The sequence below is a fragment of the Microcaecilia unicolor genome, chromosome 6, assembly GCF_901765095.1.
Source record: "Microcaecilia unicolor chromosome 6, aMicUni1.1, whole genome shotgun sequence".
In the NCBI taxonomy this organism is placed as follows: domain Eukaryota; kingdom Metazoa; phylum Chordata; class Amphibia; order Gymnophiona; family Siphonopidae; genus Microcaecilia; species Microcaecilia unicolor.
In genome coordinates, this window is record NC_044036.1 from 223,790,070 (window position 1) to 223,802,770 (window position 12,701).

The 12,701-nt window shown below is 42.8% G+C and overlaps 1 protein-coding gene across 2 annotated transcripts in view; it reads right to left on the minus strand.

The window, feature by feature from the left end:
- The window catches only part of MEGF9 (multiple EGF like domains 9), a 500,021-nt gene that overhangs the window by 200,187 nt on the left and 287,133 nt on the right, over window positions 1-12,701 (minus strand). For both annotated transcript variants that reach the window (XM_030206436.1, XM_030206435.1), the window contains exon 3: window positions 5,340-5,479. In XM_030206436.1, coding sequence (XP_030062296.1) covers window positions 5,340-5,479 — 140 coding nt within the window. The remainder of the gene's footprint in view (window positions 1-5,339; window positions 5,480-12,701) is intronic.

The window sequence follows — 12,701 nt, forward strand, 5'->3', positions numbered from 1 at the left end:
AAGGTGGACAGATGGAAAGGCTGGAGGATGACGATGGCTGACCGGGTTCAGCTGATTAAGAGGCACCTGGTGCCCATGTTCCTGTTTCTAAGTTATATTTGTTTGGTGCCAGCATACTGTTATACTACCCTGTATAGTGTGTTTTTCCAACTACTGTGGGGGAATCGGCTGAACCCGGTTAAACGGAACATTACATACTTACCCCGGAAGGATGGCGGGGTGGGAATGGTGAACCCAGTGTTATTTTTCAGTTCCCTGTTCCTCCAGTTTAATTTGGGACGGGTGGTGGGTAGGGACCCGCCAGGGTGGGCACAAAGTGTCTTGTTATGGTGGGAGAGATTTTGGATTCCATGGCGGATGGGGGGAAGGGTGGCGGCTTTAAAGAAGGGGGCACCCATCCAGGTAGGGTACTATTGGATGTTGGTTCGGTTGGTAAGAGTCTGGGGGATCACGGTGGAGGAAATTAAGGCAGGGAGCAGGGAGGTATGGGTGGAAGGGTGCGGGCCCAGGCCTTTTCAGCACCCCTGACACTCCGAGATGCACCTGGGTCGGTGTTGCGGCAGGGCTTGCTATTGGTTACATCGAGGCAGATTCCGCCTAAGTACAGGGACATTGCTTGGCTGTCCTTTCATGGGAAATTGTATGTGAGAGGAAATCTCAACTATAGGACTAGGCAGGATCGGGATTGTCCACGGGGGGAATGTGTGGGTAAGGAAGAAACAATGGACCATTTTTTGCGGGATTGCCCCTTTTCAAGGACCGTGGGGGATAGAGTGGCATTGCTCTTGCACATTTCTAGCTTCCGGTCGTACTCATATGCTGATTGGGTCTATGGGCGGCAGCAGCGAAGTGGGGGTTTGGATCCGGTGACGGAGTTTATCATTTCGGTAATACTCAGGTTTTACCTTTTGATGGCTCGGTGTGGGGTGTCCCTGCACCAGGACTACAGGTCGGCTGAACAGGTTAGTTGGGACATAATTAGGGGAGTTCAGGAGGTGGCTAAATGGGAACGGGTGACGGAAGGGTTACAGAAGGCAAATTTGTGGTGGAAACATGTTCGTTTGAAACCTCCATAGGGGAGGTTTGGTATAGGGTGGGGGGTTTTAAGGGGGGGGGGGTTTAGTTAGCTTTCTATAGGTGTATAGGGTCTAGGAGATATGTGGTTTTTTTATTGCTTGTACATACTTTTGTTGTAGTATTGTTTTGTGTTTCTTTTAATAAAAGAGTTCTCCACATATTCACCACCCTCTCCATAGCAAATAACAGATACATTTTGCATTCCTGGTATAGTGTTCTCCCAAAGAAAGTCAGTTAAAGCTCTTGCTCTCACACCCTAAAGATACAGTAACATACACTGAGTACTTCCTGGCTCATTTTAGGGTGATAACTGAAGACTAGTGTAGCTGTTTAGCCTTCTTACTTAATGGAAGCACGGAACGTGGGTGGTTTTCCCTTCTTAAATACATCCTGACAGAATGGAGGAATGTGCAGGTCGGTGAGAGCGCTGAGTTACAGATCTGCCATCTGACTCCCGAGGAAGTTTCCTTCCTGATGTAAAGCAGGACACTGCATGTGACAACCCAGATTCCAATGCCCATCAAGACAACTGCATCTGCAACTGCTCCAGAAGCATAACCTAGGCCTCCAAGGAAGGCTACAGTTGTGCTGTGGCTGGTGCAAGCACCCTCAAAGCCAATATACTCTGCTGCTGAAGCAAGATGAGCAGCTTCTCCTGGAGCATGACCTGGAATTGGACGTCGAAGGCAGCCATCTGCATAATGGGACTGGAGCTGTTCAAAAAGGCATACCCTACTGATCTAACCTAAATGCCTGAACTCTGCAACACAACAAAACCAAAGCACGTAATGGACATAACATAACTCTTCCGCTGTTCAAAAAGGCATACCCTACTGATCCAACCTAAATGCCTGAACTCTGCAACACAACAAAACCAAAGCACGTAATGGACATAACATAACTCTTCCGCTGTACAATTCCCTAATGTGTCTGTTCCACATGAACCTTATCCTACCACAACATCACTTTGTATTTGTTCATACTGGAGTTGGTGAACGCCCCTCCGGTACAATGTAAGCCACATTGAGCCTGCAAATAGGTGGGAAAATGTGGGATACAAATGTAACAAATAAACAAAATAAATAAATAAACAAAGCTGTCCGTGCCAAATTGGAAGTCTGAGCCTGGCTGCAACGCAGCTGCAGTGTTGGCACTATAAGAGAGGGGGAGCACTCCTCTCAACACTATTGGTGATGTTGTTGCAGGGCCGGGGGAGGGGCAAGATTCCCCCAGGCCCGGCCTCCAAGGGGGGGCCGAGCGTTGGGGTCTCTCGCTCCTATCACTGACCGGACCCGAGTGAACGTGTCCCAACAGGAGGAGAGAGAAAACTCTGGCCCTGGGCCCCCTTAGAGGCTGGGGAGGAGTAGAAACAGGGCTTCAGGGCCTCTTTTTTTACTTGCGGGGGGTCCTCAGGCCCGCCAGCAGAAACAACCTTTCTCCAGCGCTTTCACTCTGCCGCATTTCCTGCCCTGCGGCTGCTTTTCCTCTCACATTGCGCATACTCTATTTTGATGAAATTGAGCATGCACGATGTGAGGGGGAAAGCAGCCACAGGGGCAGGGCAAACAATACAGCAGAGTGAAAAACAGCGCTGAAGGAAGACTTCTTCTGCTGGTGGGATCTGGGGACCCCCCACCAGCCAAGGAATGTGAAATTGCAGTTGTGGGGGGGAGGGGGAAGCAGCAGTGGCCCTGCCCCAGGCCCGGTTCAGTCTCTCAGCAGCCCTGCACTGTTGCCCCCGCTCCAACCAGATTTATGCTTGCTCTTCTTGGGCTTGGCTCAGTGTCAAGCATCAGAGTCTTGTGGCACCAAAGAGGGCAACATTGAATTCTCACATCTCCTCAGTGTTAGGTCCGAAGCAGACTGGTCCTGGGGGCAGCGCCCCGACAAGGCAAGAGGTGGCCTCCTTGATGCCAGTGCACTCCCAGGGTCAGAAAAAGCCGCATCAACCATCAAGGCCGATGCTTCCAATACTGTAATCGATGGACCGGATTTGGTGCCAGAAAGCTTTTCTTGCTGATCTCTCTGGCTGTCTGGGTCCTCTTTTGCATAAGCAAAGGACATGGATATGAGCATCATGGTCTGGCCCCAAGCACTGGAGACTTCCAGTTACGGGAATCAGTCCCAGAGATGACCCGATTACACTGGGAACAGTGCACAACCGACGCCTAATCAAACAGCTCAATGGTACAGGAGAAAAACAGTCTACTCACCCCCCCCCCCAAAAAAAAAAAAAAAAACATCGATACAACCTGGCTAGAGCTCAAGCCTAAGGCGGCCACTGGAGTAAAAAAACAAAAAAACAAAAACTTAGAATAGGGAAAAAATAACTAAGGACACTAAGGGGAGGAAAAAATGAAAATAATGAAGAAAAAAGGCCAAAAATCCCACAGGAAAGGCACCAATACAAAAGTGCGCTGAAGAGACATCAAAACTATGACCTCTCCTCTCCACAGAAAAACAGTACTCGCATGTCAGACAGGCGCCCATGCATATGCGGTCAGATGATGCCAAAGACCTCTTAAAGAGACAGTGTCTGCACCAGGCTCCAACAGATGATGTAACATAGTAAATGACAGCAGATAAAGACCTGAACGGTCCATCCACTCTGCACCCAGTTGTGAGATATGGCCTGCTTGTCACCAGAGAAAGTAAAATTCATTAAGGTATGACTGAAAAGAGAGCAAACCAGCAAAAATAGTAAGCTACTCTGAAGAAAAGGAAAATATTAACTGAAAAGAAAGAATAAAAAAGAAAAAGATTAAGGCAGTGGTTCCTGCAGTGATCTGCCTGCAGTGGAGGTAGTGTATGCAAACGTCTCTCATGAATGTTCACTGTGTGTATCCTGAAAACCTGACTGGCTAGGATGCTTCCAGGACCAGATTTGGTAACCAATGGTCTGCTGCAGATGTGTAGAACTAGTGCACAAGTCCAGAGGACTGGAAGAAATTACTAGAAATCTTTAGAAGACAGTATCTGGTTCAACACTATCAGGATGCTATAAGAACATAAGAATGACCATACTGGGTCAGACCAATGGTCCATCTAGCCCAGTATCTTGCTTCCGACAACCCAATCCAGGTCACAAGCACCTGGCAGAAACCCAAACAGTAGCAACATTCCATGTCAACGATGTCACCGATCTCTCTCTCTCTCTCAAGGTGAGACTGCACCATGGAGCGACACACAGACATCATAAATATGCTTTTTTGGCCATCGCCACACACTAGGCAGAAAATTTATGCATATTGACTCCTAAGGTGAACACTAGAATCAGGTGACTATGATTCAGATTATTCTTCCTAATGCGCATCACTTTTTTTTTTTTTGTTACATTTGTACCCCGCGCTTTCCCACTCATGGCAGGCTCAATGCGGCTTACATGGGGCAATGGAGGGTTAAGTGACTTGCCCAGAGTCACAAGGAGCTGCCTGTGCCTGAAGTGGGAATTGAACTCAGTTCCTCAGTTCCCCAGGACCAAAGTCCACCACCCTAACCACTAGGCCACTCCTCCACTTTCCATTTGTCCATATTAAATTTCATCTGCCATTTGGATGCCCAGTCCTCAGTTTCCTAAGGTCTTCCTGCAATTTTCCAGTCCACATATGTTTTAATAACTTAGAATAGTTGTATGTCATCTGCAAATTTAATCACCTCACTTGTTCCAATTTCCAGATCATGTTACATAGGACCGGTTCCAGAACTGATCCCTGCGGCACTCCACTATTCACCCTCCTCTATTGAGAAAAATGGCCATTTAACCCTACCCTTCTGTTTTCTGAACAGAAATCCAATAATCCACTACAAAACACTGTCTCCTATCCTATGACTTTTTAATTTTCTAAACAGCCTCTCATGAAGAAATGAGGAACTCTGTCAAAAGCTTTCTGAAAATCTACATACACTGTATCAATCCAGTTCTTCTTTATCCATGCCTTCAAAGAAATGAGTAAACTGCTGAGTCAACTAACACTTCTTTGGCTGTCCTATTAAGCCATGTTTGTCTATGTGTTCTAAAATTTTATTGTTTATAATAGTTTCCACTCTCTTGCGCAGCATCAACATCAGGCTTACCAGACTAATTTCCCAGGCCACCCTTGGAACAGTCTTAAAAAAAAATCAGTATTACGCTGGCCACTCTCCAATCACCCACTTGTGCAACTGATTAACTGCTTGTCCTCAGTGAGCAAAAAACTATGTCCACAGACCTCATTCTAACAAACTATACTTTAACAGGTAAATAGTAGATGAAATATTATTACCTGTTAATATATCACAGCTACTGGAGTGATTATTGCATTGGCATCGTAAACATCCATTTTCACCGAATCCATAGTATTCCGCACGACACTGATCACATTTAACACCCGTCACTCCAGCTTTACAATAACACTGTCCAGACCTACAAGTTTAAGAGAGAAAAAAAGGGAGATGCATTTGAAAAAAAGAACAGATAGCCAAATATAATTTTTTTTTTAATTGGCAGAAAAAAAAGTTAACTGATCTCCATTTGCCTTAGTCCTACCATAGTCACAGAAAGTTAGACATAACTGTCTCAGCATGCTACTCTATTTTTAAAGATTTTTTTTTTTATTTATAATGGTTCTGAGCATTGGTTACTGAAGACTACAAGTAAAAATCAACATATGCAGACTTTCTACCTCTCATTTGCTAACAAGAAATGTGACCCAATGGAGTAGGCTACATTTATTTATTTATTGTATTTGTATCCCACATTTTCCCACCTATTTGCAGGCTCAATGTGGCTTACAGAGTCCTGTTATGACATTGTCATTCCAGGATAGCAGATACAATTAGTGAAGTACAAAGATTAAGTAAGAGAAAAAAGAAGGGAGTTAGGTGGGTAAGTATAGAGGTAGACTTTCTTAACTGGTTGGGTTGGCGAGGTAATTTAGTAAGGCTATGGGTTTTCTTTGTAGACCTTGTTGAAGAGATATGTCTTCAGAGATTTACGAAAGTTGGTTATTTCATCAATGGTTTTCAAGTCAGTAGGTAATGCATTCCACAGCTGCGTGCTCATGTAGGAGAAGGTAGTGACATGTATCAGTTTGTATTTTAGTCCTTTACAGCTGGGAAAGTGCAGATTGAGAAATTTGCGGGATGATCTTTTGGCGTTTCTGGGAGGCACGTCCACGAGGTTTAGCATGTAGGTTGGGGCATCTGCGTGGATGATTTTGTGTACAATCGTGCATATTTTGAATGCGATACGTTCCTTAAGTAGGAGCCACTGAAGTTTCTCTCTTAGTGGTTTAGCACTTTCATATTTAGTTTTGCCAAATATGAGTCTGGCGGCGGTATTCTGGGCTGTTTGGAGTTTTTTGATAGTCTGTTCTTTGCAGCCAGCTTACAGTGCGTTGCAGTAGTCCAGGTGACTTATTACCATTGACTGTACCAGGGTACGGAAGATGTATCTCGGGAAGAAAGATTTTACTCTTGAGTTTCCACGTGGAGTAGAACATCTTTTTCGTCGTATTCTTCACGTGGGTATCGAGTGTGAGGTTTCAATCAATGGTAACTCCCAGTATTTTCAGATTTTGTGAGACGGGAAGAGAACAATATGGTGTCGTTATAGTGGTGAAGATGTTTGTGTTATGTTGTGAAGTGAGTACAAAACATTGTGTTTTTTCTGCATTAAGTTTTAACTGAAATGCAACCGCCCAGGAGTGCATGATTTGGAGGCTTTGGTTGATCTCGTTGGTGATTTCTTTTAGCTCATGTTTAAACAGGATATAAATCGTGATGTCTGTATATATATACGGGTTTAGGTTTTGATTGGCTAGTAGTTTGGCTAAATAATTTAAACTAAAATCAGCCATCCACCATGGCCATGTTTTGCTCGAACACAAGGGCTGCTTTAAGGGTAAATAAATCGGTAGACAAACAAGTAGACAACAAAGTCAAGTAGGGAGATAGAAATAAGATCCATGTAATGATTTTAAGTACAATTTTAAAACCATGAGACAATGTCAAACACCTGCCTAACAGTACCTAATCACTCACCTCACAACCATACCCAAGCTACCCCCGCCCCACCCCCTTGGAACTACAGGCCTGGTGAATGCCAGATCAGATACTTAAAAAAAAAACCAACTCTTCACTGAACCATGTCATCATCTATAAAGAAACTTATATTTAAGTCATCCCTATACATAAAGATTTATATCTATTATCTATCTATATAGATAGAGATATAAATCTATATCTATATACAGGATGACTTAAATATATGTATGTTATATGTTTGTATAACATACATAAACTGCCTTACCGGTTTTCTTCATTGGTCCAATTTTTCTATTTTTTTCAATATGTGAATTTGTTTTAGTGTCCAACAATCAAAATTACTTCAGTGTCTAACTATCCAAAATATCTTAAATACGTCCAACAGTTTGTCAAGTACTTACCTTTAAACAGTGTGTGTATCCTTCTCATCAGTAGCTTGCTATAATGAATCAGACCATAATAAATTTCAAAAATTCTTCCACTAGTCCAACATAGCGCCATGTTTCGCCATTCCAGCTGCGTCAGGGACTCTCCAATATTACAGTGTCTCTTTGGCACTTTTCTTCCCAGTCCACTACCATCCATATATAGGGATGTCTTAAATATTGAATCCCCAGATACCACCACAGCTATCTTCCTGGACAGCACTAGGATTCACAAAGTTCATTAATTCTCCACCCCATGAAAAAGATTACATACTAGATTTGGTGTTCTACAAGGGGGTTGACATCCCAAAGCACTGGGATAATGGTATTGAAACACGGACCACTTTCTAATCAAATTTTCTTTAAGTGACCACCTGAAGCAAATAGCACCTCACAAAGTTTGGAAGGAGGTCAAAGACAAGAAAAAGCTGACTGCTGAAAATTTTCTAAAAGCGTTGGACTATCCATTTGTTGATGAAAAGTCAACTACAGTGTCAGATGAGATTGATTATTTGGAATACACACATAGTTAAGGTCCTAGAGAAAACTACACCACTAAAAAAAGGTGTTATGCCCCACCTATAAACACTCACCTTGGTTCTCACTAGAACTACACCAGAACTACATGGAAACTACTACATAGAAAATACAAATATGCACTAAAACAAACCAAAAGGTCCTACTACAAAACCAAACTAGGACCGGATTACAAAGATATGAAGAAACTATACCAACTCATAAACAAGTTACTAGACACCACCTCTGTCACCACAACCAACACAGACATCCCAACCACAGACAAATTTGCTAACTACTTTAATGAAAAAATAATAAAACTTCGCAGCACACTTCCTCAACACAATACTGACATTGAAAACTTCTTTAACAATTTGAACATAACCTCTGACGGATACCCAGCTGACCGCATATGGACAACATTTAACCTCCTTAACACCGAATCAGTTACACAAGAGACTCACAGGTTCGCCAAGACCCATTGCAAACTGGACACCTGTCTCAGTCATCTACTAAAATCCGCCGCCGACCGCTTCATAGCAGACCTCACATCCCACCTAAACTTCATGTTACAACAAGGACTCTTCCCTGAGGAATATGGCAACATCCTACTCACCCCAATACCAAAAGACGCCCAAGAAAAGCACAAACAATCTCACCAACTACCGTCCAGTTGCGTCTATCCCACTAGTAGTAAAAATGATGGAGAGATTGGCGACTAAACAAATTACCTGGACAAGTTCTCAATACTACATAATTCAGAATCAGTATTCCAATCCCACCATAGTACCAAAACTGTCCTTGTCACCCTCCTGGCCAAATTCAAGCAGGAGATAGCCATAGGTAAAAGCATACTCCTCCTCCAGTTCGACATGTCGAGCGCATTCAACATGGTAAACCACAACATACTACTAAGACTACTTGGCCACTTCGGGATTGAAGGAAATGTACTTAACTGGATCAAAGGCTTTCTAACCACCAGAACTTATCAAGTAATATCAAGCTAAAACATATCACCACTATGGAAAGCTGTCTGTGGTGTACCTCAAGGATCACAATTATCACCAATACTCTTCAACATGATGATGATTCCACTGGCACAGTCCTTATCCAATCGAGGCCTTAACCCGTTCATTTACACAGATGATGTCACAATCTACATCTCCTTCAGACATGACCTGACAGAAATAACCAATCAAATCAACAATGGCCTGAACATCATGGACTCCTGGCCAAACTCATTCCAACTGAAACTGAACACTGAAAAAACACATTGCCTCATCCTCCCCTCTCAACATAACAAATACAAATCCTCAACCATAAATACCCCAGACAGCTTGAAAATATTCGGCGTCACACTCAACCGCAACCTTACTCTCGAGAGTCAAGTAAACTCTGTAATAAAGAAAATGTTCTACTCAATGTGGAAGCTCAAACGACTAAAACCTTTCTTCCCAAAAGAAACCTTTTGAAACCTAATACAATCAATGGTCCTAAGTCATGCAGATTATTGCAACGGAATCTATGCGGGATGCAAAGAACTACTCACAAAAAAACTCCAGACCACCCAAAATACAGCAGCCAGATTGATATTCAGCAAAACACGATTCAAAAGTGCCAAATCCCTTCGAGAAAAGCTGCCCTGGCTCCCAATCAAAGAACAGATCATCTTCCAAATCTGCACTCTAGTCCACAAAATTATATACAGCGTAGTCCCAGGTTACATGATAGACCTTACAGATCTACCAGTAAGAAACAAGAGTCGTATCGTCAAGATCATACCTAAACCTTCACTACCCAAATTACAAGGGACTGAAATACAAAACAACTCACGCATCCGGCTTCTCCTACATAAGCGCACAACTATGGAATGGCCTCCCAAAAGTGGTGAAAACAATCCATGATCACCTAAACTTCAGGAAATCACTAAAAACCAACCTCTTCAAAAAGGCCTACCCCAATGACCCAACATAAACCTCTTCACTCAGGAACATAACATTACTAATGATCATACTGGACATCATGCAATCTTCATCCCTTCCGATCCTCCACATATACGTCATTCGATTACTATACAACCTTGTATTTGTTGATACTGTACTGGGACTGGTGCTATTTAACATATTTGTAAATGATATGGAAATCGGGACGACAAGTGAGATGATCAAATTTGCAGATGATACAAAACTATTCAAGGTTATTAAAACTCGTGAGGACTGTGAAATATTGCAAGAAGACCTTAAGAAATTGGAAGGCTGGGCATCAAATGGCAGAAGAAATTTAATGTGGACAAATGCAAGGTGATGCACATTGGAAAGAATAATCTGAATCATAGTTACCTAATGCTAGGGTCCACCTTGGGGGGGGGGTCAGTGCTCAAGAAAAAGATCTGGATGTCGTCGTAGATCATACACTGACATCTTCTGCTCAGTGTGCGGCGTTGGCCAAAAAAAACAAACAGGATGCTAGGAATTATTAAGAACGGGATGGTGAATAAAACCAAAAATATTATAATGCCTTTGTATTGCTCCATGGTACGTCCGCACCTTGAGTATTGATTTCAGTTCTGGTCGCTGTATCTCAAAAAAGATTTAGCGGAATTAGAAAAGGTTCAAAGAAGAGCGACCAAAATGATAAAGGGGATGAAACTCCTCTCTTATGAGAAAAGGCTAAAGAGGTTAGGGCTCTTCAGCTTGTAAAAGTGACGGATGAGGGGGAAATATGATTGAGGTCTACAAAATCCTGAGTGGTGTAGAACAAATACAAGTAAATTTATTTTTTACTTATTCCAAAAGTACAAAAACTACGAGACATTTGAGGAAGTTACATTGAAATATATTTTTTAAAACAAGTAGGAGGAAATATTTTTTCACAACGAATAGTTAAGCTCTGGAACTCTTTGCCAGAGGAGATGGTAACAATGGTTATCTGGGTTTAAAAAAGGTATGGACAAATTCCTGGTCCATAGTCTGATACTGAGACACACATGGGAAGCAACTGCTTGCCTTGGGATTTGTAGTATGGAGTGTTGCCACAATTTGGGTTTCTGCCAGGTAGTTGTGATCTGGCTTGGCCACTGTTTGGAAAGCAGGATACTGGGCTAGATGGACCATTGGTCTGACCAAGTACGACTACTCTTATGTTCTAGAGACAATCCTTGTATCCCACTAGATCTTCATAGAAACTGAAACGGGATTTGCCTCTGTGTTAGTACTGTTGGATTTCTCATCAGTTTGATACTGTGGACCACAATATCATGCTAGTATGACTGCCCAAAACAGGTTTCAGTGGCATAGTACTTTCCTGGCTCAGATCACCGAGTCAGGAGATATGTGACAAACTAGGGTCCCCGTTTACTAATGTGCACTAGTGTTTTTAAAGCATGCTAAAAATTAGCATGCTCTAACACTAAAAGACACCTATATATTCCTATGGGTGTCTCTAGCATTAGCGCACGCTAAAATGGTAGTGTGTCTATAGCGTGGCTTAGTAAACAGGGCCCTAGTTTAGGAAACTTAAAAGTAGAATAAGTGATAAATGAAAAATATAAGCTTGTAAGCAAAATATAACCAACCAACCAAGGAATAGGACTAAAGAAAAGAAAGATATCAGGTTAAGACAATTTTTCCTTCCTTAGCATCTTATCAGACCAGTCCAGACAGAAATGTTGCAAAGTAGTGCCCTCACATAGGGTGGGTCTAAAAGACAAACACTCTAAAGAGAGATTTTTCAAATAAATACTTCATTAATCTCCCCAGTCAAAAAAACAAAATGAGAGAGACAGAGAGAAACTGGAATAGCCTTAGAGGTCCTTTCCAGCAGTAGGAAAGAACCAAGACCAATCTGAAGGAGTCTGGAAAGACAACGGGTATGGAAGAGCAAAAGAAAGTGAGTCAAGTTTCAAGATAATTGAATGCTTACTACCCCACTTATCAGACAAACCGTCTGAGTGGCTTACAATCTAAAAGGAAAACGGGAAGTATGTATGGGTATGGTCGCCAGGGTGCAGAGCCCACAAATCAACCCTAAGCTTGAGCAGAGTCAATAACCCCCCCCCCCCCCCCCCCGAGAAGGGTATGAACTAGAGCTAAATGATACCTTTCCTATCCAAGGTTACGCCAGCTACAGCATTAAAGTCACCGCCTACCGGAAACCTGAGGAGTTTAAAAGATGATCTAATAGCTTTGGGCAAAAAACCCATTCTACCTGGGATATCAGGTACATACTGAAACCAAAACATATGGCTTGCCATATAGGGAGCAAAGCACCACCACCGTCACTACTAACTCTTCAAATGGAATGTTTTTATTAAAATGGCAGTACCTTCTCTGAGCTGAGGAGTAGAAATAATGCCCCATCCATACAAGGAGTAGAAATAATGCCCCATCCATACAAGGACTAAATTTCTGATGGTAAGATGTGTTTCCTGAAGAAAGGCAATTCCCACATGATTATGATGGAGGGCAGTTAAAAATTTCCATTTGATTGGGGAGTTAATGCCAAAAACATTCCAGGTAATTATTGTCAGGATGATGGTAGTGAGCCCTTGTGCCCCGACAGAACACGGTAGACAGAAGAGGAGCGCCGCACTCGGTCGGGCAGCCGAACAACCCCAGCTTCACCTGGGAACGACCACCGTTCCCCAGGAGTTGAGCCCCC